Source organism: Dermochelys coriacea, chromosome 22 (assembly GCF_009764565.3).
Source record: "Dermochelys coriacea isolate rDerCor1 chromosome 22, rDerCor1.pri.v4, whole genome shotgun sequence".
In the NCBI taxonomy this organism is placed as follows: Eukaryota; Metazoa; Chordata; order Testudines; family Dermochelyidae; genus Dermochelys; species Dermochelys coriacea.
The window spans coordinates 13,886,797-13,912,928 of NC_050089.1; the positions used below are offsets into that span (position 1 = coordinate 13,886,797).

Below are 26,132 nucleotides of genomic sequence, written 5' to 3' on the forward strand. Positions count from 1 at the left end.
GGCTGGGAGGTTACTAGATCATGGTCAGTAAGGAAAAACCTATCTGATACTCTGTGTGTGTGTGTGTGTGTGTGCACCCGCGTGAAAAATGTGCACCTTATTTCCAGACATTTCTAGTTTCACCTTGGATCTTGTTCTGTCTCTCATGGACCAATGAATGAACCATGGGAATGGCTTACCTAGGGATGTGGCAAATTCTCTAGCACCTGGCGTCTTTTAATCACAACAGGATGTTTTTCTAGAAGATACCTTGCCGGCTCAGCCATAACATATTGGGCTCAGTGACTGGCCTGTGCAATGCAAGGAGTCCTAGATCATTATGGACCTTAAACTCTATGAAGACACAAAGTGTAGGCAGCTTATGGTGACCTGACCTCTTGTTACTGAACTGGTTTCAAGACCAAGCACATCTCCCCAGTGCAGAGGGGCCCTGTAAAAGGTAGAGAAGGTGATGCCCATCCACTGTCAGTTGGGCCCTCTTCAGAGGATGGCAGAAGGGTGACCGTGACAGGGTGCTAAGCAGAAAACTGACCCTCTGTCACTCCAGCTCCAATTCAGGGAGGTGAATTGGTGCTGGGTAGACCACCTGGTCCTGATTGAGGAAGCTGGAACAGCTGCTGCCTCATCAGGCTGGGGCTGGATAAGAGCCCCAGGGGAAGGAAGCTGCGGGGGGTGGGGGAAGCTGCAGTAGAGGAAAGGCAGTGAGGGGAAGCAGAGAGAGGTAGCTTGTCCACTCCTTCCTGCCGGTGGACTGCATGAAGGGGACTATATGTATGGTGGAAAGGTGGTGGGAGCAAAGCACCGGGAGGGCACCTCACCTAAAGGTCTCTGTGTGACTTTCTCAACCCAGCGGGGGGGGGCAAGAGGGCCCTGCAGGGATGCTGTTATACGTGGGGGCTCATCCGGGATTGTGCCAGACAAGAGTTTGGCAGCCTGAGATGGAAAAGACCTTGCAGTGGCTGATCAAGCAGCAGGAAGGCAGTACAAACCTTTCAGCAGCTGGAGAAGCAGGCCCTGCTCAGCTGGCTAGCTGAGCAACAGAGGAGCCTGCGAGACTTTACTCGGGAGCAGACGACCACTCAATGCAGCTCCTCCAGAAGGCGGGGAGTCCCCCGGTGGGGGATGGCATACAGGCACCCGGCTTGGGACTATGTAAAATGGGCCCGGCAGATGACCCCGATGCCTTTCTAGGTACTTTTGAGCGGGTAGCTCTGGGGGCAGGATGGGACAGGACAACCTGGGCTCTGCGGGTGGCTCCCTACCTGGCTGGCGAAGCCCAAGCGGCCTCTATGACCCTGAGTGAGGAACAGGCCAGGAGCTATGACACGGTAAAAGCATCTGTCCTAGACCAGGTAGGGCTGTTGGACGAAAAATATTGCCAGCGCTTCTGGGCAGCGAAGCGGACAGGGGATTTGAGGCCCCGGGCCTTAACCCAGAAATTAATGGACCAGACCACCAGACGGTTGAGAGCTGGCGCCCAGACCATAGAGGAGGTCATGGATGCGCTTGTCCTGGAACATTTTTTACAAAGGCTCCCCGAGAGGACAAGGGTATGGGTGAGACGGCACCAACCGGGCACGGTGGAGGCTGCGGTAAAGCTGACAGAGGACTATGTGGAGGCAGTCTCCCCCAGGAAGGAGGGGCACCCCTATAAGGACGAGGACCCTGGGAGAAAATCCAGGGACACCCTGAACGGGAAGGGTCTGGAGAAAAAGCGGGAGACCAACCGGGGAGCTCCCACTGGGACCAGGCAACTCATGTGCTGGCAGTGCGGGCGAGTGGGACATAAAAAGCAGGACTGCCCAGATATGGACTGCGGCTTTGCGGAATTTTGCGGGTGGACCAACTCTGGAGGGCAGGGGAAGGGGCGGAAACTGTCCACCATTCCTGTGAGGGTGGGGAGGAGACCCCAGCGGGGTCTGGTGGACTCAGCCTCAGCCTGCTCTCTTGTCAGGAGGCTGGTGAAGTTGCAGTGGATAATCCCAGGGGCCAAAATAAATCTGGGATGCATCCTTGGGGATGAGAGGCAGTGCCCAATGGCCCAGGTGCCCTTCAAGGTTTGGGGCTGGTTCTGTTGGAAACAGGACAGGGTGGTAGAGGGCCTGCCGTACCCAGTGGTGGAGGGCACTGACTGGGACCCATGGTCAAGAGGGAAAGGAGATCGGGCAAGGAGGCCCAAGGTGAGAGAAGGGGGAGACCCGTTGAGGAAGGGGGAAGAGGTCTCGGAGATAGAAAACCCTAGACAACAGAGCCTGAGCCAGGAAGGGTGGGAGAAGGAAAAGGAGAAAGAAGATAGGGAGGGAGTATCCGCCCCAGGGCTCTCAGCAGAGCCAGTGGGCCCAACAGAACCCTCTGTAGGCAGATCCCTGGAAGATGAAGCCCGAATCCTGCTTGAGGGGTCTGGGGAATCAGAGGCTCTGGGTGCCTAGGAGGAAGCTGGGGCCAATCCTGAATCCCTGTCAGAGGTGAATAGGGGAAAGAAATGGGGGGTGAACACAAGAGTGTGACTGGTGTGATGACCTCTGGGCAGAAGCAGAGCTACGGGGTGGCCCACCCCCCACGCAATGTGGTTTCTGACCGTGGGGGATGGCTGAACCCTGCAAGGAAGCCCCGGCCGGTCACCCAAAAAAGGAAGGACTCCCCAGTAGGACCCCACCTGTTAGAGGGAGGAGGGGACCTGTTCAGTTGAACCGCGTGGTTCGGAAAAAGGGGGAAGGCACGTGACAGGGTGCAAAGCAGAAAACTGCTTAGCCAACCCTCTGTCACTCCAGCTCCAATTAAAGGAGGTGAATTGGTGCTGGGTAGACCACCTGGCCCTGATTGGGGAAGCTGGAACAGCTGCTGCTTCATCAGGCTGGGGCTGGATAAGAGCCCCAGGGGAAGGAAGGGGAGGGGAGAGCTGGAAAGAGGGAAGCTCCAGTAGAGGAAAGGCAGTGAGGGGAAGCAGAGAGAGGTAGCTTGCCCCCTCTCTCCTGCCGGTGGACTGCATGAAGGGGACTATGTGTATGGTGGAAAGGTGGTGGAAGCACAGCCTGTAAATAAAAGCACCAGGTGGGCACTGCACCTAAAGGTCTCTGTGTGACTTTCTCAGCCCAGCGGGGCAGGAGCCAAGGGGGGGGGGCCCTGCAGGAACGCTGTTATAGTGACAAAGGCAGCAAAGGCTTCATCCAAACTATGTGGAAGAGGAAATGTCAGATAATCAGATGTCTGGATATCGCAGATCCGGGGTGGGGGTTCTCTGCGCAGTGTCCCCATCCAGGTCCTTCCTTTGGAACCTTTGACCTGCACTCCCATTCCTATTTCTCTCTCTTTATATTTTGGTTCCAAGTAATCACTTGCTCCCTGGTCCTGTGGCCAGTCCCTCATCTCAAGGAGAGGGTCTTTAGTTCCTCGTGTGCTCTGCTCACCATTCCAGGATATCAAATAGGCCGGTGACTTTCATTCCCTGACTCCTTCCCAGAGAGGTGGGTGTTGCCAGAGATTCTCCTCTCAGTGTCCCCCCCGGATGCCTTGTTTTGACCCTTTCGCCTGCAACCCCATCCCTGTTTTTTCATTTTTTCCGACTGTACTTATTTGCTGTCTGGACTCCTGCATCCCTCCTTTCACCTGAGGAGGGTGGGCCTTTCTTTTAACCCACAACTCGGATAGGCTGGTGCCTTTTATCAGCACAAAATTCTATTTCAAGAGGAAGGGGAGAAAAAATAAACAGAAAACTAAGATGGAAATGCCTTGAAGTAAGTGCATTTAAGATTTAAACTGAAAAGAAGCCATTTAATGATGCATGTATCTTGCTGCTTGAGACACATCACATCACAGTTTTTCCACTGGATGCATCCGATGAAGTGAGCTGTAGCTCACGAAAGCTTATGCTCAAATAAATTTGTTAGTCTCTAAGGTGCCACAAATACTCCTTTTCTTTTTGCGAATACAGACTAACACGTCTGCTATTCTGAAACATCTCCTTATAGGGATCTTCAGAGCAACTCATCTCCTTTAAAGCAGTTTAGAGTGACACTGATGACATGCCTGGCCCAATCACTACCCTTTGGGGAGATTCCAATTTCAGTCCCACAGTCTAGCTCTCTCATTCTCACTCCCTTTCCCCCACAGTCAGTATTTCAGCTGGTGGGCCCCCTCCACTAATGCACACTTAGATGCTTTCTGGTGATGTCATTTATCATTCATAACAATTTGCCCACAGTAACAGGCTTGTTAATTTGATTATGCAAATTTCCTGTGAGTACCAGAGCTATTGAAACAGCAAAATACATCAGAATTTAATTCAAAAATATTCTCATCATAACATAAGATTCATTTGCTTGCAACTTTCTCCTTGATCTGAAAAACTTTGGAAGCTGTTTGTTTCCTCAACTTTACCAGACAATGTTCACTTCCACACCAGCTGGAGAGTGACCAGGAGAAGGAAACCTTTATGTTTAAGAGCCTTATTGTTTATTAATGGATGTAATTAAATGGATCTCACTGAAAAGAAAGTGTCATAAAGTCTGAGAGTATGTTCATGTGGCCCATTTACTTGTCTAAATACTGCACTCAAATTAATAAAGGAATTGATATAGACAATGGCTAATGTCTGGAAATTGCACTTGGGGCGATAACGAAGACATAACGGTTGTTGCTAATAACTGTAAATCTTAATCCTGCTTTTGTTATAGTATAGATGAAAATAACTAGCTCAGACATTTCTGATAGGCAGCCTCTGTGCAGGTGTGCCAGGAAGGCATATCGAGTGCCCTGTGCTAGAACTATGATGATAGGCACTTTGGAAATACCTTAGACAGACAGACAGACAGGACAGGATTGTGTGTCCCAAGGAAAAGCTGAGACAGCCATAGACAGACACAGGAATCAGCTGGATTCCTGTTCTCCTAGATTAAAATAAAAGCACAGTGCATGGGAGCAAAACCATTGAGTGTGATGAGTATATCTAGCATTACGTGGCTTTATAAGATTTAGAAATTAGAAGCAGAGATCACTTGCTTAGGTCCCATACAGTCCAGCCTTTGAATAATGATCGGCTGTTGCCTACCTTATATTCTCTAGGACTCTGTCCTGTGTGGCTTTAAAACTCCAAAGGGATAGGATTTCAGCTTCATGTTGGGAGGTTATTTCACATTGTGATAGATCTTGCTTTCAGGAAGCTTTTATTATATCCACTCTAAACTATCTCTCTCTCACTTCCATCCTGCTATTCCTAATTATACGGAGGAATTGCCAGGTTAGATTAGACCATTCTTGTCTTGGATGGTGACCAGCACCAGCTACTTCAGAAGATGTAAGAAACCCTGCAGGAGAAACCTGCCAGTAGAGGAAATTTTATTCTAGCCCAATCCATTAGAGACTGTTTAATGCTCTGTGGCCTAATGGACTGAGCTCTGGACTGGGGCTCAGGAGACTTGGATTCTATTCCTGGCTCTGCCATTAGTCTACTGGGTGTCCTTGGGCAAATCACGTCCCCTTTCTGTGCCTCAGTTTCCCCATCTGTAAAAATGGGATAATGGTACCACCCCCTCCTTTTTAAAATGTTTTGAGATGTGCTGATGAAAATGCTACAGAAGAGTGAGGTATTATTATTAATATTGTGCCCTGAAGCAGTGAGTTTATGCCCGTTATAACATTTTCCTGTCCTGTCTAATGGAACGGTGGATGTTCTCATTATCCATAAAAATATCTCATTCTTTTTTAACTTCTACCATATGCTCAGCCTTAGTGGCATCCGGTGGAAATGTGTTCCACAGGCTAGCTTGGCACTGTATCAACAAGTATTTCTTTTTAGCAGTTTTAAATTGCCTTTCAATTTTATCGTATGCCCCCTAGTTCCTGCGTTAGGCGAAAGGGTAGAGGGAAGGTCCTAGTCCTTCATAATAGCTCTGTCATGTCTCCTTTACCTTTCTTCAACTCCTTGCGTCTAACACTCATTCCCAAGAGTCTCTTTTTGCCAGCTCACCTTCTGCTTTCAAGATCCTGTTGTATGGTTCAGCTGGTCTGGCCGCCTCCTTGCTGTGTATACCAGACTAGTAGGTTTGCACTATTCTATTGCATTATGCTCTGTGATATAGGAGGTCAGATGATTACAATGGTCCCTTCTAGCCTTACAACCTATGCATCTATTGAATGGCAACCCCAAAGGTAAGCAAACGGTGAAACCGAAGCTAAGGGATGAACACAGCGAAGGTGGGAGCAAAGGGTTAACGCCGAATGGGGAGTTAAGGCTGCAAATCACCTTACAAGTAGGAGCTGTGGAGGGCTCTGCTCTGGGGTGTTAGGAGCAGTGGGCATGGTTCCAGGAATTTGCTTAGCTCAGAAATGCTATGCAATTCATATAGCCTGTCTTTTCTGCACCATCTCTTCGGAAGGCAATTTCCTGCATCAAGCCTGAAAGACAATCACAGCATCTCTCTCTCTTTCTCTCTCTCTCTCTCTCTGTGATTCTGAGCATCGGAGAGGGAATTAAGCTTTAGAAATGGATGAGCCTTCAGAGCTGAGGCACCCAAGAGCTCAGGAAAAGAGGAAGAAATATATTCTGCAACAAAAGATAAGAGAAGGTGGTAATCGCACAGCAGACTGAGTTGCAGTGGGGCAGGCTTCAGTGCCCAGAGCCTTGCTGACATGCGATAGGGGGCAATGAAAGGTCATTGAGCACTCCTAGGCATTCAGAATTCTGCTGCTGCCTGACTCTGCTGTGGCCCCCATGGGGGTTTCCAAATTGTTTTAAGATCCTGGGATAAAACAGTGCTATGGAAGGACAAAGCATGGTTACAATGGTCCCACCCAACCTGCTGGGGGACCGAAGGGAGGAAGCCCACTTTGGGAAGGGAAGGAGAGTTGCATGCAAGAGAGAGACAGGTTCTGTGAGGCGGGTTCTGAGCAGCATGATGCCCCCAGGTTGTGAGCCATTCGCAGGGAGAGGCTGGGAGACAGCTCCAAGGACTGGAGGAAGCTGGATCTGTTTATCCCTCCCCAGGGATGGAAATTCTGCAGAGACTTGGCCCTCTGGGAGTGAGGCCTAGATATTTATCTGGCTTTCACAGAGCCAGAGCAGGTCTGAGTCATGCCACATTGTCCCCATGGCAGCTGCAGCTCAGCAGCCATTAGGAGACTCTCTTTCTCCAAGTAACTCAAAGCAGCTGGTGTAACTGCTGGGTGTAGACAGGCCTGGCCATTGTTTGTGCTGGTTTTCAAAGTCCTAGTGCTAATAGCAGCTTTGCCTGTCTAGATGGGGCTTTGCGCCGATGCAGCTGTCAAGATGGGGGCAAATCCTGGGATGGACAAGGCCTATGTGCCTTCAGCTAGAAAAATAAAGGTATCACGTGTGAAAGCAAAGCCAAACAGATCCCAAAGGACAGGCAAACCTAGACCATCCCTGACAGGTGTTTTCCCAACCCGCTCTTAAAAGCCTCCAGTGATGGGATTTCCCTAACCTTCCTTGGAAGCCTATTCCAGAATTTAACTACTCTTAGAGTTAGAATTTTTTTCCTAATATCTAACCTAAATTCCCCTTCCTGTAGATTAAGCTCATTACTACTTGTCCTCCTTTCAGCAGACACGGAGAACAATTGATCCCCATCCTCTTTCTAACAGCCCTTAACGTATTTGAAGACTATCGTCAGGTTTCCCCTCAGTTTTCTTTTCTCAAGGCTAAACATGTCCAGTTTTTTAACCTTTCTTCATTGCTCAGGTTTGCTAAACTTTGATAATTTTTGTTGTTCTCCTTTGGACTCTGTCCAATTTGTTCACAACTTTCTTTAAATGTGGCCCCCCAAACTGAACACAATACTTCATCTGAGGCCACACCAATGCCAAGCAGAGCAGGACAACGACACTCCTTTTAATATGCCCCAGAATTATATTAGCCTTTTCTGCCACTGCATCATCACTTTTGACTCAAGTTCAATTTGTGATCCATTATAACTCCCAGATCCTTTCCAGCAGTATTACTGCCTAACCAGTTATTCCCCATTTTGTAGTTGTGCACTTGATTTTTAACTCCTTAAGTGAAGCACTTTGCACTTGTCTTTACTGAATTTCATCTTGTGGAAGTCAGACCAATTCTCCAATTTGTCCAGATCATTTTGAATTTTAGTCCTATCCTCCAAAGTACTTGCAACCCCTCCCAATTTAGGTCATCTGCAAATTTTATAAGCATAGTTTCCACTCCATTATCCACATCATTAATGAAAATGTTGAATAGTACCAGAACCAGGACATACTCCTGTAGGGCCCCACTATATACATTCTCCCAGTTTGAGAGCAAACCTTTGATAACTACTCTCTGAATATGGGTTTTTAGTCAGTTATGCACCCAGCTTATAGTAATTTCATCAAGACCACATTTCCCTAGTTTGCTTATGAGAATGTCAGGTGGGAGTGGGATTGTGTCAAAAGCCTTATTAAAATGAAGATATATCATGTCCACTGCTTCCTTGCTATCCACTAGGCCCGAAATCCTGTCAAAGAAGGAAATTAGGTTGGTTTGGCATGATTTGTTCTTGGCAAATTCATGTTGGCTACTACTTATCACTTTAGTATCCTCTGCCTGGGTGCTTAAAAATTTATTGTTTAATAATTTTTTCCATTATATTTCCAAGTATCAAAGTTAACCTGACTGGTCTATAATTCCCTGGGTCCTCTTTGTTCCCCTTTATAAAGATAGGTACTGTATTTTCTCTTCTCCAGTCCTCTGGACTTCACAAGTTCTTGAAGATAATCGCCAGTGGTTCTGAGATTCCTTCAGCCAGTTCCTTAAGTTACTGTAGGGTGAATTTCATTAGGGTCTGCTGACTTGAACACATATAACTTATCTAAATATTCTTAAGCCTGTTCTTCCCCTGTTCTGGTTTGTGTTCCTTCCCCCCTTGTTATTAATATTAATTGTGTTAAGCATCTGCTCACAATTAACCTTCCCAGTGAAGAGGGAAGCAAGATAGGCATTAAACACCTCAGCCTGCTTGGTATAATTTATTAGTTTTCCTTCCCTGCTGAGTGGTCAACATGTGAACGGAACTACCTTAGAGATACAATGAAGGCCCAAGACTGTACATTAACTTTTAATGGCAGCTGGACAAAGTGGAGTTTTGGGTGTGATTGGACAATTACCTGTTTGGTCAGAACCCCTCTCCTACCTTTTTCTGTTTTGGATAGAATGTTAGAGAAATAGAAGAGAAGGTCTTTGCCCTGAGGCACTTATAGGCTACACTTGACATCTGTCTGTCCATCAGTTCTTATCATGGAGGACATAACCAGTGATGACAAGAAGCAAAGGATGGGAGGGTAAGGACAATAGTTACATCTAATAAAGCTCATGTGATTTGTTTTGCTCTGCTGTTTATTTAAGAGCATTTCCACAAGGGCAGCCCCCCAAAGAGCCCAGGAAAGAGATGGAAGTTTTGGTTGATAAAAGGAAGGGTCCAGCCAAGCACTCCCACTTACGGAGGTAATTTCTAGCAAGGGCTTATGTAGCATTAATTTGTTTTACTCTGACAACCTGATTAATCCATTGTATTGTGACAGTGTGCTGTGTGCTGCAATGCTGCCTCATGGGGGAAGCTGTCATCAAAAATACTTTATCGTTTTCCTATTTTCCATCTACAAATCAACATCAGGAAAAAAAATCCAGAGGACAGCTCAGCAACATGAGAAGTGGTGATAATTAAAATGCATTCCAGTGGAATTAGACAGCATTCAGTGCTGTCACGCTATTAGGAGGTATTGCACTCAGAGAAAGAAACAACCAGGCTGTGCTCTTTGTTAGTAATTATGCATCTTCCTTCAAGAAGCCCAGCTCTGCACCTGTGTAAAGTTCACCTCAGGACCTAATGGTTATTGGCTCAGGCACTCTTTGGGCTGCCTGCACTTTTGCCCTGCTGGCTTGCAATGAATGGCACCTCTGCTATGAGCTGATCATTGCTGGCAACCCTATTAGGATTTGCCTCAGTAGTCTGCAGATAATAGAGGAAAGTAAAAGTTCCTGTTTTATAATGTTGGACCCAGCAGAATCTGTGTAAAAGGAGCCGATTCCATTTGTGAGGTCGTTTCCATTGCGGTTCATTGCCACATTCCGCTCCACTGAAATCAATGGGAGGGTTGCAATAGGGCCCATCTGATGTTTGGGAGTCCGGGGGTGGGGGCGGTGGGGAGAGCGGAAGCAAGTCATTAAGAGGTTGTTTCAGAGAATCATAAAAATGTAGGGCTGGAAGGAACCTGAAGAGATCATCCAGTTCAGCTCCTCCAAACCCCCTGCATGCAGCGGCAAGATTAAGCATACCTAGGCCATGGGGAAGTTTGTTTTCCTTTTCATGGGAATAATATATTTAACACTTTAAAAATAATATTGTGGTCTGCAAAACATGGTACAATATCCATTAAAATCCACTCACTAAAATCATAGAAACTGGTCAACATGAGTCTACACAACAAAACCTTGAACCTGGCATGGACTCACTCATTGTGGGACCATGGGGAGCGGGGTGGGGTGGAGATGGCCAAAATGATAATGCTACTGGGATGGCTTATAACGAACTATAAATTGACCTTGACAACATGAGCACTAAGGTTGCTGAGGGAAGGGGAGTCAGTTGTATGGGAGAACATGAAAAATGATTATAACTGGCCTTTTCCTGTATCACATTTGTATTTAATTGCATCTATGTTGCTTTCTCTTGCTCAGATTTGAGGCTGCTCTGTAATAAATGATGAATATGATACATCCTGTCTGTCTGATTGCTGTGAGGATGCATCCACCCCAGCAGGGAAAAGGATACATTTCAAAGGTTTACTGGTCTAGAAAGAGAGGGGAGTGAATGCCTACATTATCCTTCACCTGAGCAGACAAGGAAAACCAGCGCCTTAGACTCTGGGGATCCTGACTAAAAGCTGGTCAGCATTGCTAGAAACAGAAGATTGGTGAGGAAATTACCTTGTACAAAGCTTGTTAAGTTAGGTCTTAGCTGTTAGAAAGCCTATTTTTACTTTTGTTTGTAACTCTTTCTACCTTTATTCCTTCTCCTTGGTATCACTTCACCTATGTCTTTTTCTTAATAAACTTGTTCTGTTTTTATTATAAACCAACTTGGTGCTGTGTTTGAAGAGATGGGTATATTTACCCCAGTAGAGTTAATAAACTGTAATGTACTGATTCTCTTTAAAAGAAAAGCAAACTTACGATCTCCTGTGAATGCACAGTGATAAGGGCTGTACATTTCAGAGAAACATCTCCGAGGAGCGGGCTGGAGTTCACAGATTGCCTGGCAGGTAACAAGGTCTCGGCTGTGAGAGCCTGGAGGAGTTTTCTGGGGAGCAGGACAGGCTGTTGTGGCAGGGAGCTGACACACAGTCTAGTCTCCCACAAAGCTCTCTCTTGCTGAGGCAGAGAGGTAACAGTGCCTCACGGCTCTGGGTATCCCCAGCAGAGTGTTACGGAGTCTTGATGAGAAATTCTATTTCACAACGACTTGCCAGTTGGAGCATCTGAATTAGCTGTGAACTCCCTAGTGAGCCTCTTCTCTCTGCTTGTGGGAGGCAAATGCATTCCTGTTCACTGACAGAGATCAGAGTGGAAGAATCTAGAGCACAGGTCCTTGGGATGTAATGAGGGGCTTGTGTGAGGACATTTGACTGGCATCGTAGGTCTCCAACTCTGAGTGAATGTCAAAAAGGAGTGAAAGAAATTCACGTTTCCGTTGCATTAGGTCAAAATATTTCCAGCATCCTGTCTTCTGACAGGTGCTCTGCATTGTCAGACAGGATGTAAATTGATTTATGAGTCAAGACCATTAGAAGGGACAGGAACTGGAATGGGAGCCAGTCATGAGGCTACAGGGAGTCAGTTATGAGTCTACCTGAGCATGACTGTGATGGATGTGAATGGGAGAACAGAAAGGATTAAGTTGCTCTGGATCTGATTGGGGTGCCAGGATGGAGTCAATCAATCTGGATTCAATTCCTGACTCTGCTGCAAATGTCCAATGGAACCTTGGGTAAATCACTTGGTCTCGCTGTGCATCAGTTTCCCATTTGTAAAACAGGGATAATAATCCTCATTTTGTCTATTTAGATTTTAAACTCTTGAGGGCCAGGACTGTCCCTTGCCATGTGTATGTACAGCACCTAGCACACTGGGGCCCTAATCTTGGTGGGGGCCTCTAGGCATTCCTATAATGCAAATGATAAGAGAGTGATTTCTTAAGAAGTGCTTCCTTCTGGCCCATACATTCCTACCTATGGGGCTTGATGATGATAAACCTAAGGGCCTGTTTACAGGAGCTGTGAAGTTTTTGTGATCTTGAGAATGAAAGCACAAAGACTTCTAAAGCAGAGGGAGCCAGTTGGATGGGAGAAAATGAAAAATAATTACAATAGTCATTTCCCTGTGTCACATTTATATCTAATCACATCTGTATTGTTTCCTTCCGCACAGCGCGAATATTTAGGCCAGAGCTGACTGTGATCTCTGACAGGCTGAAAAGTGCCATCCGTAATTTACAGACAGGGGAAAAAATGAAAGAAAAACCAAACAGAACAATTTTGGGGGATTCCAGAGTGCGAACGCATGTGTCAGCGTCTGGTTTATTCGCTCATTTCCCCACAGCATTGGAGCATGTTTCATTATCTATCATCAAGTAGGGACAAGTCTCCTTCACTCCCCTGGGGATTGGATCACGTCGAACCCAGGAGAGCTTTCCCTGGATTCATTCTGCCTGAGCTTTGTTATTAGACAAGACAATTGCACAGAAGAAGAAAACCAGGAAGGGAAGCTGCTGTCGCTTGGACACACAATTATGTTGATCAAATACACTCGGTGCTGAATAGTCTTTAGTATATTAAACATATTGATCTCTCCTGTCTCAAGGGAGAGGGAAATTCCAGCAGCAGTAGTTCCATTCTGTAATACTGAGGACGGGGAATGCTTAAAGGACTGGTTTTTCAGTTCTCCTTTGTTCAACTCAAAAGGAGTGTTGCTTGGATTAAGATTATTAGATTGGGTCCCAGCTCTGCAAACATGTGGCATGCATGGCAGGGAAGTGATCAATATCTAGGTTTCCATTGGCAATTTCTATTGGGTTTACCGTTTGCTCTAGAAAAGAAAGCTACATACTATGGGCTTGGGGTGTGATTTCCAGTTCTTGTAGACCATACCTGGGCTAAACTGGATGAGAGTTAATGTGCTAAAAATATTAGTGTAGCCCTGGTAGCCTGGATCCCCGGGGTACATACTCAGCATGGCTGGCCTATGCCACTGCTTGTCTTCCCCAGATGTTGATCACTTCCCCTGCTCAGGGCTGGTCAGAACAAACCAGTGGTGGAAGAAGTGGAGTTAAAAATAGAAAATGTGGAAGGAGAAGAGACTGAAGAAGGAAGGAAAGAATAGGCTGTATGTATGTTAGACGCACAGTGGGGCAAACACAGTGAGAATGGATAATAAGGGTTTGTCTATCCTGCAGTTAACCTCCCCTCAGACGGTCCCTGCCCACTGGGCTGGGCTGTGGGGCTGTAAAATTGCGATGTAAGTGTTCAGGCTCAGGCTGGAGCATAGGCTCAGGGCTGAGGGCATGTCCCAGAGCCCAGGCTTCTGCTTGAGCGTCTACACCACAAATTTATAGGTCCTCACCCTGCCCCACAAGCCTGAGTCATCTGACGCAGGTCAACTGTGGGTGGTTAACCGTAGACATACCCATAGAGACATGTAGACAGGGACAATTGGAAAGAGAAACTTAGCTAGATGAAAACACTGGAGATGGGCTTGAGACAGGAAATTCAGCTCCAGAGCCCACGAGCCCTCCAAAGCCTGGGCTCATCTCGAGGTCCTGATCCAGCAAAGCGCTAGCCTGTGTTCATCCCATTCTTCCCCATTCCATACCTGCCTTGTTTTCCCAGTGCCAGCTGCCCACATCAGACACAAACTCACAGACCAGCCCCACAGCTGTTGTAAATTGGTGTTGCTCCATGCAAGTCAGTGTTGTGCTGATGTATCCCAGCTGAGATTCTACTTCTGGTTGGCATATTTATTTCAGAGATGAAAGAGTGTGAATATTACACAAATAAAAACAAATTAAGCAAAACATGTCAGCTTCAGAGACAGAGCTAAACCGATTCTGCAGCCACAGAGAATACATTTACTCTTGCACTGGGGAAGCTGATTCTTCTGATAGTCTAAAGAGAATGTTTCTCCTTTCACGGTAGCTGCCTGTCGCCTTTTGATGATTATTTCCAGGTATCTTGGCTGCGTGATCATAACAGCCTCAATTCCTGAAGTCACACTCGGTTTCAGTTTCACATTAGGTGTCAGTTTGGGATGATGAGAGATATCCATACACTCCCTTCTTGGCATGAAAGCGTCACGGCTTAAAGTTTCACGCGGCATCAGGGATGTGTCAGTGTGAGGTGGCAATGCAGGGAGATGATTGACATGTGGGTTTGGGAATGTTCTTAAGGGGTCTTAGGCATCTACATGTGGGGAATGAAAAGTAAAAGTAAATCCGTCCCATCACCCCCCAGAGCTGCTGGAACTACGGGTGCTATCACATCCTCTAGCTTGAAGTGGGTTCCATTCAACCATGTACAGGGTTTACAGTTTGGTTCAATGGTTCTCAGCACCCCCCACTATAAAAATTGTTCCAGCACCTGTCACCCCCCTCATGGCTTTCCTGAGAGACACAGATATGCCACGCTCAGAAAAAAATTCTAGGTGCATGGGTGAGGTGAAATAAGGCATGTTGTGCCATCAAACTGGCTCAGGCACCTGGACAGAGGGAGAGGGTGTGCAGAGGTGGAAGGAGAGGATCAGGGAAAAATTAAAGAGAGGTTGCATGGTTCAATGGATAAGACACTGGAGTGGGAATCAGTGGATCTAGTTCTATCCCCCATTTCTGCTACTAAATTACTGGATGACTTTGGATAAGTCCCTTGACCTCTATAGACCTTTGCTTCCCCTCCCACAGTGTCTGTCTTTGCTATTTAGAGTGTAACCTGTTTGGTGCAGGGACTGATCTTTACTCTGTGTGTGTGTTCAGCTCCTAGCATTGTGTGGCCCTGATCTCGGTTGCAGCCTCTAGGTGCTATTCATAAAACTAAAATAAATAGATGAATAAGCCCCAAACTAATAAAACACTTATATTTGACAGTTCACCTATATGTTGCGTGTCTCATCTATTTAGACTGTGAGTTCTTTGGGGTTGGGACTTCATATGGTGGTTGGAACACGAGGGCCCTAGCCATGTCTGGGACCTTTGGAAGCTACTGTAATACAAATAATAAATAACGCACCATTGGTTTACAGTTATTTGCAGGTGGAACCCCTCAGCCATCCCACCAGCACCATTCAGCTATTTCCATTGGGTCGGTCAGTAATGGATACTGTAATTTGAACATAAAAAGTACCAGTGTCAGTGTGCATTGGGTTAAACCTTGTTGGGATGGGTTGGCCATAATGGCAGGCTTTCATTTGGGATGGATATAAAGACGTGAGTAAAATAATAGCCTAAAACATAGGCATATCTCTCCATTCAAAACAAAGACAAATGCAAGGCTGCCCCGAAATGTGAATGGTCTGAGTGGAGGGGTTTGCTGGGCATTATTGGTTCAGAGTTGTGTGCGGCGGGGGGTGGTAAGAGGCAGGAGACAGCACCGAGAGACACGCAGTCTGGACAAACAATGTGTGACCCTGAGAGAAGCCTAGAGAGGGGGTTGTTGGATCTGGTGCTGGCTAAAGAGGGTTGGGGCTATGAGCAAGAAACTGGCTCACCCTGCGTTCAGGGAAACAGGACTTGGTATATTCTCTGTCAATAAGCAAGATTGCATGAAAGAAAAATACCCGACTTGATCATCAATTTCTTCTCTTAACTGGAGCAACCTATAACACCTCAAATTTGGGTGGCTGCTCAGGTCAGAAGGGGCGACAGTGCAGATAAACTGCCATAAAGAAAGGGGAATTTCCTAGACTCTACGCCCTAGATTTTTCTGACCTTGGAGAATGTCAAAGTGCCTGACTCATTTTTTCTTTTGAACTCTCAGGAAATTCAAGATGAAATTCAAGTAGAGGTTGATCAAAAAGGATTTTCATTAAAAGAAAAGAAAAAAAAAAAGGCCTCTTTGAAAAAAAAATCTGTCCTGATTGAGGAAAATACCCAGGCAGGATGTGGAGAATGAAAGATGACTCCCTCTTACTCTAACTGTGGCTGATTTAACTGGAAATGAAACGTCAGCCTATACACCTCCACCCCCCCCGCCCCCCGCCCCAAACCACTAATGCATCTAAAGCTGTGAGGTGGGGATAGAGTATGTGTTAAATCAATTCCTCTGGAGCTGTATGCATGCCAAAAATCAAGAAAAAGATAAAAACAACTCACATTCTGGAGTCATTTTTGCTAAGCAGGGTACTGAGCACTTTTGGTTTGAGGGAAAACCAGGAAAATACCAGATTTTCCCCAAATCTGGGGGAGGGAGAGCACTGGCAATGGAAATAGACTCCCCCAAGGATAGGCAGGATCCTCTGGTCAGTTCCCCATTTTCCAGTGCCAGCCCCAAAGAAAGGAAGCGCCCACCAGAAAGACAAAACTGAAGAATTGGAGAGATGGGGGGGGGGGGAAGGAGGGAAAGTGCAAGGAACAAGCAAAGTGATGATTGCAATCATGATGTTGGATTAGCAGGTTTACGCCCATGGAGCCACATTTATTATTGTATTAATGTAGAAGCTCCTGAGAGCAGGACCCCATTATGTAAGATGCTGTACATAAAAATAGTAAGATACAGCTTTTGGCCTAACGAGCTTGCAGTCTAAATAGACTAAGGCTGGAAAGGGAAACAGAGGCAGAGAGAGGCTAAGGTCACATGACAGGTCAGTGGCAGAGCTAGGGATAGGACCCAGGTCTCCTGACTCCCAGTCCAGTGCCCTGGTTGTGGGACCCCCACAGCCTATTACCCAAATCCTGGTTGCACCCATGGTGTGCTACACTGCATGACATGACACAGCCCCTATCCCAAAGAACAGGGAAAGCCTGGAAGGAAGGTTAAGGAGTTCAGTTTCAGGGTGTAGGACCGGCCAAGATGCAGGAGTGGATTGAAGGAGTGAGGTGGGAGGGAGTTGGGTGTTATCAGCATAGAGATGGTGAGTGGGTGAGAACACACAGAATAGGCAGATGTAGAGGGACAAGCGTGAGCCCCAGGGAAGAATGGAGAATGGAAACAGGAGTCACAGATGCAACAGAGCAACTAAAGTCTCCAGTGCTGGTGTGGAACATTTAGAAAGTATTTGCTAATGGTTCATTCTCATGAATCCGTTATTGTTAGTTTGCTTTAATGTGTTAATTAGACACACACCCTGCACTGCACACAGAGTGCATCATTAAGGAGCTGGAGTTGTCACAGTGCATAAGTTTGCAAGACAACATTGCCAGATTCTTTTGCAGCCCCTTCTCCTGTTTGGTGCCTCCCTGGCTCTAATGCCAAAAGTCAGTACTCCGTCATTGGACCAGCCCCAGTGCCAACTGGTGGGTGCATATTCAGACCCACTTAATTGATTCAGGCTTGTGGAGAGACTTATCAAAGAGGAAGCTTCCATCAGAAGCCTTCGCAAAACTTATGAAGACAGCAGCTCTCACTCCCTTCTCTTCTAAAGGAAATTGTTCCAAAACCCAAGTATGAAAAAGTAATTACATTCTTTCTTTTCATGTCTCCCTGCTTAATCACATCTGGACAAGCTGGAGATTAGCCAGAGCCAAGACACTGGAATGATTTAAAAATGAAAGAGGCAATAACCACAACTTGAGCTAGCTGTTTTGATTACCCCTTATGAAAGTCCCCATGAAGCCCCTCTTGATCTGTAGACAGGAGACCAATGTTTTTAAAGAAATTCCTTTCATTATCTGAGAGCAGAACCACCATTAATTCAAAGGGTGGGTATAGTGATTGACTGGTCAAGGGAGAAAAATACAACCACGCGAGAAACAGGGGGATGGGGCTTTGGATTTCTTTTGTATAACAGTTTTGCTCTGTATTTTATATTTGAGCTCTGTCTGCTTTCCTCTTAACTCCAGCTTCTCTGCTGCTCCCAGCCTGCTAGAACTGCCTCAGACCACCCCCTTCCCAATTGCTTTCAGGCATCAGAGAAAGAGAAAGAGAGAGATCACCTACATAACAAGCAAGGCTTCTACAGGTTTCAGAGTAGCAGCCGTGTTAGTCTGTATTCGCAAAAAGAAAAAGGAGTACTTGTGGCACCTTAGAGACTAACAAATTTATTTGAGCATAAGCTTTCGTGAACTACAGCTCACTTCAAATGCATCCGATGAAGTGAGCTGTAGCTCACGAAAGCTTATGCTCAAATAAATTTGTTAGTCTCTAAGGTGCCACAAGTACTCCTTTTCTTAAAGCTTCTACACTGACTCAGCTCTCATTTTGCAAGCTACTTCCTTAGCAGGAGCCTTCATTTACACAGGTGGAATAGGTGATGAATTAATAAGCTTCAGGTGCTGAGTAAGGGAGAGTTGGAGTCATTATTTCCCTCTAGGCAAAGGAGGCAAATGACACTCTCTCTCAGGGGTAAAGAGATGCATTCATTTGGTTTATAGGGAAGGCATATAGCAGTGATGTGGGGATGATACTTTACCAGACCCTCAGCTGATGTAAATTGGAGTAGCTCCACTATTTCAGTGGAATGACACTAATTTGCACCAGCTGAGAATCTGTCCTGTGTTTTCCATTTTTCTCTTTTGAAAGGTAGCAGAGTTTTCCCCAGCGTTAATGCCTGGTGTGTTGCTACCTTGATAATGTCTTGTCTCTGGAAAGTCTTTCATTTTAAAATATTTAGAGAATAATGTGACGGAAAGAGGAAGAGAAAACAGATGGAATACATAGCACAGAAGTAGGGCATGAAATCAAGTGATCTCTTCATGCAAGAGCACGTAAGGATTTGCAATAGTGTCAGGAATCTTAAAGGAAATTTATCTGCCATTGAGAGATTACAGAAATGATTTGAGCTTCTCGGAGTGATAATTGCAAAAAGAAAAGGAGTACTTGTGGCACCTTAGAGACTAACAAATTTATTTGAGCATAAGCTTTCATGAGCTATAGCTCACTTCATCAGATGCATGCAGTGGAAAGATTTTATACACACAGAGAACATGAAACAAGGGGTGTTTTCATACACACTGTAATGAGAGTGATCAGGTAAGGTGACGTATTACCAGTAGAAGAGAAAAAACCTTTTGTAGTGATAATCTAGGTGGGCCATTTCCAGCTGTTGACAAGAACGCGTGAAGAACGGGGGGGTGGGAGGGAGGAATAACCATGGGGAAATAGTTTTACTTTGTGTAATGACACATCCACTCCCAGTCTTTATTCAAGTCTAATGTAATGGTGTCCAGTTTGCAAATTAAATTCCAATTCAGCAGTCTCTCGGAGTCTGTTTTTGAAGTTTTTTTGTTGAAGAATTGCGACTTTATGTCTGTAATTGAGTGACCAGAGAGATTGAAGTGTTCTCCAACTGGTTTTTGAATGTTATAATTCTTGATGTCTGATTTGTGTCCATTTATTCTTTTGCATAGAGACTGTCTGGTTTGACCAATGTACATGGCAGAGTGTCATTGCTGGCACATGATGGCATATATCACATTGGTAGATGTGCAGGTGAATGAGCCTCTGATAGTGTGGCTGATGTGATTAGGCCCTATGATGGTGTCCCCTGAATAGATGTGGACACAGTTGGCAACGGACTTTGTCGCAAGGATAGGTTCCTGGGTTAGTGTTTTTGTTGTGTGGTGTGTGGTTGCTGGTGAGTATTTGCTTCAGGTTGGGAGGCTGTCTGTAAGCAAGGACTGGCCTGTCTCCCAAGATCTGTGAGAGTGATGGGCCATCCTTCAGGTTGTAGGTCCTTGATGATGCGTTGGAGAGGTTTTAGTTGGGGGCTGAAGGTGATGGCTAGTGGCGTTCTGTTCTTTTCTTTGTTGGGCCTGTCCTGTAGTAGGTGACTTCTGGGGACTCTTCTGGCTCTGTCAATCTGTTTCTTCACTTCAGCAGGTGGGTATTGTAGTTCTAAGAACGCTTGATAGAGATTCATAGATTCATAGATACTAAGGTCAGAAGGGACCACTCTGATCATCTAGTCCGACCTCCTGCACAGCGCAGGCCACAGAATGTCACCCACCACTCCTATGAAAAACCTCACCCATGTCTGAGCTATTGAAGTCCTCAAATCATGGTTCAAAACTTCAAGGAGCAGAGAAGCCTCCCTCCAGTCAACCATGCCCCATGCTACAGAGGAAGGCGAAAAACCTCCAGGGCCTCTCCAATCTGCCCTGGAGGAAAATTCCTTCCCGACCCCAAATATGGCAATCAGCTAAACCCTGAGCATATGGGCAAGATTCACCAGCCAGATACCCAGGAAAGAATTTTCTATAGTAACTCAGATCCCATCCATCTAATATCCCATCTCAGGGGATTTGGCCTATTTACCCTGAATATTTAAAGATCAGTTACTTACCAAAATCCCATTATCCCATCATACCATCTCCTCCATAAAGATCTTGTAGGTGTTTGTATCTGTCTGAGGAGTTGGAGCAAATGCAATTGTGTCATAGCAGCCACACATGGTAATTAGGTGTCTTAGTTCTGTCAAGTTTACACATTGTGGGTATGTCTGCAGAAAGCAAGTGAAAGTCCATGCACCCAGTGACTTACGTCTCATGTAGGGTTTCAAAATAGGACTTAACTGGGGCATAGGTCCACTCTACCCTGCATGGTAACAAAAGCAAACAAGTAGCTAGGCACATAGGCTGTGCAGAGTACCACATACGTTATACATCATTCTACTTAGCCAGATGGACTCTACAAATCTACCCCTCTAAACAGATCCCTGGATTAGTGGCAGTGACCCCTTTCCTTCCCCTGGGTAATGCCATAATTGGAGTGAGAGGTTAGTTAATCAGCTGTTACTATCTCCATCTTGGGGTCTGTCTGTAACACAAGAGAAGGTGGAAACTCAACTGCAAAACTCCCTTGTGTTTTCTCTTTGGGGGACACGTGCAGATTTTTCTCAAACTAAGCCAGACATCTGGTTTTTGACAGGAAAAGCTGATCAGAAACAGACCCAGGGGGCTCTGGTCAGCACCGCTGACCAGGCCATTAAAAGTCTGGTTGGTGCGGGGCTAGCAGGCTCCCTCCTTGGCTCCTGTCCCTTAGATATAGGTGCAGCCAGGGGGGCTCCGCATGCTGCCCCCATCCACAGGTGCTGCCCCCACAGTTCTCATTGGCCAGCTGGCTGCCCCTATGCTTAGGAGCTGAGGGACATGTTGCCACTTCCAGGGAGCCCCCCCCAGGTAAGTGCTGCCCAAAGCCCACACCCCAAATCTCTCCTGCACTCCAACCCCCTATCCCAGCCCTGAGCCCCCGCTCCCACACCCAAACTCCCTCCCAGATCCTGCACCCCAACCCCCTGCCCCAGCCTGGAGCCCTCTCATGCACCCTGAACCCCTCATTTCTGGCCCCACTCTGTAACCTGCACCCCCCCAGCCCAGAGCCAGTACCCCCTTCCATACCCCTGCCCACCCTGAAGCTCCCTCCCACACTCCGAACTCCTTGGCGCCAGCACCTAGCCCAGAGCTCCCTCCTGCACGCAAACCCCTCATCCCCAGCCCCACCCCAGAGCCCACTGCCCACCCCCTGCCCCAGCCTGGAGTCCCCTCTCACACTCTGAACCCCTCATTTCTGGCCCCACCCTGGTGCCTGAATCCCCAGCTGGAGCCCTCACCCCCTCCTGTACCCCAACCACCTGCCCCAGTCAGGTGAAAATGAGAAAGTGAGTGAGGGTGGGGGAGAGTGAGCAACAGAGGGAGGGATGAAATGGAGTGAGTGGGGGTAGGGCCTCAGAGAAGGGGCAGGGTCTTGGAGACGGGGCACGACAAGGGTGTTCAGTTTTGTGCGATTAGAATGTTGGCAACTCTACAGACCATCAAAGGACAAGAGAGTGGAGATGCTCCTGCCCCATTTTGTATCTGTAGCAAGAAACTTGAGAATGGGTTCACTTCTCTGCATGAGTGGCAAAGAGCTGTGCCTTTGGTTGTGTGTGGGGGTATAGTTCTGTAATCACATCAATCCCTTGCTTAGGCACAGAGTGTCAGGGCACCTAGCGAGGGGGCCTGTTGTGGTTATTTTGGTAAGCTGGCTGAGCGGGTCTGTGCTAGTGCACTGAAGTGGGATTCAAAAGGCCTGCGTTCTAGTCTTAGTCCCTTCCTGTGACTCAGTTTCCCCACATGAAGATAATGACACTTACCATCTTGTGTCAAGTGTCTTCAGGTGAACAGGTAAAAAGGGCTAAGTAGCATTATTTACTACCTGAAACTGGAAGGAGAACACCAACACATATTATATAGGCCAGTCAGCAGCATTCCCATTGTTTCCTTCTGCTTCCCCATCAACATGCATCTACCTGCGTTCTCTTGTCTTATACTTTGTCAGCTCTTTGAGGCAGGGACCACCTTTGTGTTCTGTGTTTGTACAGTACTTGCACAATGGGGTGTTGCGGAATCTAGGCATTACCACAATACAAATAATAGCAGGCAGATGGCAGCTAGTTTTTGTTAATTACTGGGCTTAGCTGGATTTGAACCAGTGAACTAGACGGGAAAGACTATTGCCTATTCTTGATCCCTGGAGCCAGTTCAAACTCAACTAAACGTTTGGCAGTACACAATACACAGGCTATGAAAGCCTTCCCAATTGCCTTGTAGAAAAGCACTGCCCATTATGGCCATTAGTGTGCAGAATGGCGAAGGGAAAACTGCTTCTATTGAGATTGAAAGTTGTCTCTTTCTCCTCATAACTTTGCGCCATAATCCAGGGCTCTTTTTCAAGCCTCTCCAAGTGTCAGAGTCCCTGGTGCAGTGACTGATGAGACATCTGCTCTATGATGTGCCATAACAAACAATTCATTACTGCAAAATGGACTTACAATCATTAGCCCAGGAGCTCTGAGTTTAATGTTGCATTCTGCAGGCTCACAAATCCTGCTTGGCACCAGGGATTATACATCACATTTTATATCAATGGTGAAACCTGAACTTAAAAGACAATGGATATTTAACTTGTTTAGCAATTTAGCTGACATATTTACTCTTCATGAATAAGCCCGTTTAGGAGACAAACACTAAAGTACCCAGGCTTATTATTAGACATTAGTGCACAGAGCTGCATTGCCCAAGGAAATCATTCTCCTCTGCAATGGATCTGCCCTTGTGCTCACATCTGAAATTTGAACATCACTAAATAGGTGCTGGTGGTTGCTTCTGCAGGCCTGGAGCTGAGAGGGTCTCCCTGGTAGGGCCACTAGTCTTCAGCCTTTATCAGCCTCGGGGAGCTGAGGCACCTAATTCAGCTTTGTGGATTGCAGGTTGAGGCTCAGCACTGCAATGCTTAAGTCCCTTCGTGGATCCCAACCTCCATCTCTCTCCTGCAGAAGCATGCCTAGGGAAGAGGAAACTAAGAACAGGAGAGATTCTTGTTTTCTCCTTGGTTTTACTGCTTCCTTACCCGGTATTCTAGAAGAAGTGGAGCAGCCCTACCCTGGTTGCTCTGTGATGCCGAGGGTCATGGTGGGGCTTGAGGTGGAAGGATGTTTTCTGAGATTCAAGTGAAAGATGGGGATTCTCTTGCCTTTGCTGTCAGTTTTGGGGGAAGGATGTATGGGGTCAAAGGCTCTTGGTCCACTTACCTGTGTGAGCGGCTGGGTGAGGAAAACTCTCTAGGACAGCAGCTCTCAACCTTTTCAGTCTACTGTACCCCTTTCAGAAGTCCGATTTGTCTTGCGTACCCCCAAGTTACACCTCCCTTTGAAACTACTTGCTTATAAAGTCAGACCTAAAATACAGATGTTTCCCAGCATATTACTGACAAATTGCTTACGTTTTCATTTTTACCATATTATAAAATCAATTGGAATATAAATGTTGTACTTCCATTTCAGTGTATAGTACATAAAGCAGTATAAAGAAGTCATTGTCTGTATTAAATTTGCGAGTGCTTTTTCTGTAGCCTGTTGTAAACCTAGGCAAATAGCTAGAGGAGTTGATGTACCCCCAGAAGACCTCTGGGTACCCCAGGGGTGCATGTACCTCCCAGTTGAGAGCCACTGCTCTAGACACAGGGTAGGAGGGAGTCACTAATCAGCTGAGGGTTTGCTGCTCTCTCCACTGCTTCACATCATTCCCCTCAAGGTGATGGTCAGACTGCACTGGGCACTGTTGCCCCTGCTCTTTCCTCCCCCCCCCCCCTTCCTGAGATGGGCCAGGCTTGGGAAAGACAAGCCGAGAAGCAGAAATCCTTGACTTCTCTGAAGCCTGTCACTCAGATGCTCTCTGTGGACTTCACCCTTGTAAAAAACAAAAAACAACAACTTTCCTCCCAACTTTTCCTCCCAATTTCCTCCAATACCCTGCATTATGGTAACATCCCCACCTGGCAATAATTCAGCATGGGATGTACGTCTCTTGAATGCACAGGGAGGTGCCTCGAAGGGCTAATGAGGAAGATATAAACCATCATGCTTCAGGGCAAAAGTGAGAGGGTCAGGAGGAAACTTCCCCCAAGGCCAGGTTATCCCGTAACTATAGGGATTCTAACTCTTTCCTCTGAAGCAGCTGCTACTGGACAGTGTCACAGAGAGGATACTCTCCCTGAGTTACTTCTATATCCACCATTACTGTAGTTTCTGAGCACCTCACAACGTTTAATGTATTTATCCTCCCAATGCCCCTGTGTGGAAGGGAAGGACCATTATCCACACATTCAGAGGGATCACTGAGGCACAGAGAGACCAAGTGACTTGTCCAAGGTCACACGGGAGTCTGAAGCAGACCCAGCAACTGAACTCTGGTCTGCCAATGCCCAGACTAGTGTCCTCACCAAGACCAGACTAGATGGGCCCTGCTCTGGCAATGTGCCTAAGGAAACGTCCCCAGTGATATGGCAGTGAGACCACTAGCCCCAAAGAGGCAGAGCTTCTGCTGCGGGAGTTTCGCCCTGATTCAAAACCTTGAGCAGAAGGAAACCTATCAGAGGAACAGAACTGATGGCTGCTGGGCTTCCCAGCCGGAGCCTGGGCCTGAATCTGCTATTCATGCCCGCGCGGCCTCTTCCGCTGCACCTTCCCGCTCGGTGTCTTCAAATGGCGGGAGGTCAGAGGGCTGCCTGTGGGGGAGGATTTCACAGCGCTGCAGATGCCAGCTCCCTCCTCGAACGGCGCCCGCAGCCAGTGGGTGGGGCGGGAGCAGGGGGGTAGGAACCCGCTTTGGGGCTGTGGAGAGAACCTCCCTCCGTCCGGCGGGAAACGGCCTCAGAATCCGAGCGCGCCGGGAGCAGGCTGAGGTGAGTGAGGAGACAGGAACCAGAGCCCCGGGGACCAGCCCCCAGAGCGGGAACCTGCCCCGCGCCCTGCAGGCAGGGAGATGGTCAGATTCAGCCATGCTCACGGAGGTGGAAACAGCAGACTGGCCACCCTGCCTGGGCTCTCGCTCCTGAGCGGAGCGCGAACAGGAATGAAGTAAAGCTAGAGCAGCTCTCGTTTGTGCTCCCAAGGCAGGGCTGGCCTTGGGCCTTTGATGAACAACTGCAGTTTCCTAGCCCTGTGTTCTGTAAGCGGCTCCTTTCACCTTCCTGTTCGGCTTGTCACCCGGGCAGGGGGTGAGGGGCCAGTGACACAATGAAATCACTCACACCCACCCACCTGCTGTCTCCCTGTCCCCGTGCTTCCACTCACGTTAATGGAATCTCTCATCCGCTTTGTAGATTAACTAGTCACCGCTTCGCTTACTGCAAGAGTCGGTATGTAGGGCACGTGCTCAAAGCCTCCCCTTGTCCTTATCTTGAGAATCACATGTGCAGAAACAGTGGCATGTGAGACTGAGCCACTGTACACAAGTATTATGTACCAGGAAAAGAAGTAGGAGTTATCTGGCTCCAGGACATGCCCACACACATGCGTGCTGTCTCAGGAAATCAGTCCATTACGGCTGAACTGTAAAACTCTGATGTGCAGAAGCATCTTTGGGCTGCATTAGTTATATAGAGCTTTATTTTGTGCCCATCATCAGGGCCTGTGGGTGTATATCTGCACACTTGAAACAACAAAACAA

General features: G+C 47.1%; 1 protein-coding gene across 3 annotated transcripts; it reads left to right on the forward strand.

The window, feature by feature from the left end:
• Positions 1–720: 720 nt before the first annotated feature.
• LOC122457205 lies at positions 721–21,980 on the forward strand. 3 transcript variants are annotated; one of them, XM_043500951.1, is made up of 4 exons: positions 721–3,034; positions 11,427–11,429; positions 19,822–19,830; positions 21,970–21,980. In XM_043500951.1, exon 1 carries the CDS (start codon positions 1,083–1,085, stop codon positions 2,427–2,429), a length of 1,347 nt encoding a protein of 448 aa, XP_043356886.1. In that variant the 5' UTR covers positions 721–1,082; the 3' UTR covers positions 2,430–3,034; positions 11,427–11,429; positions 19,822–19,830; positions 21,970–21,980. The 3 variants fall into 3 exon arrangements, with proteins under 3 accessions (XP_043356886.1, XP_043356884.1, XP_043356885.1); XM_043500949.1 differs by lacking the exon at positions 11,427–11,429 and adding an exon at positions 14,772–14,774; XM_043500950.1 differs by lacking the exons at positions 11,427–11,429; positions 19,822–19,830; positions 21,970–21,980 and adding exons at positions 3,465–3,468; positions 15,645–15,657.
• The last annotated feature ends 4,152 nt before the right edge of the window (positions 21,981–26,132 follow it).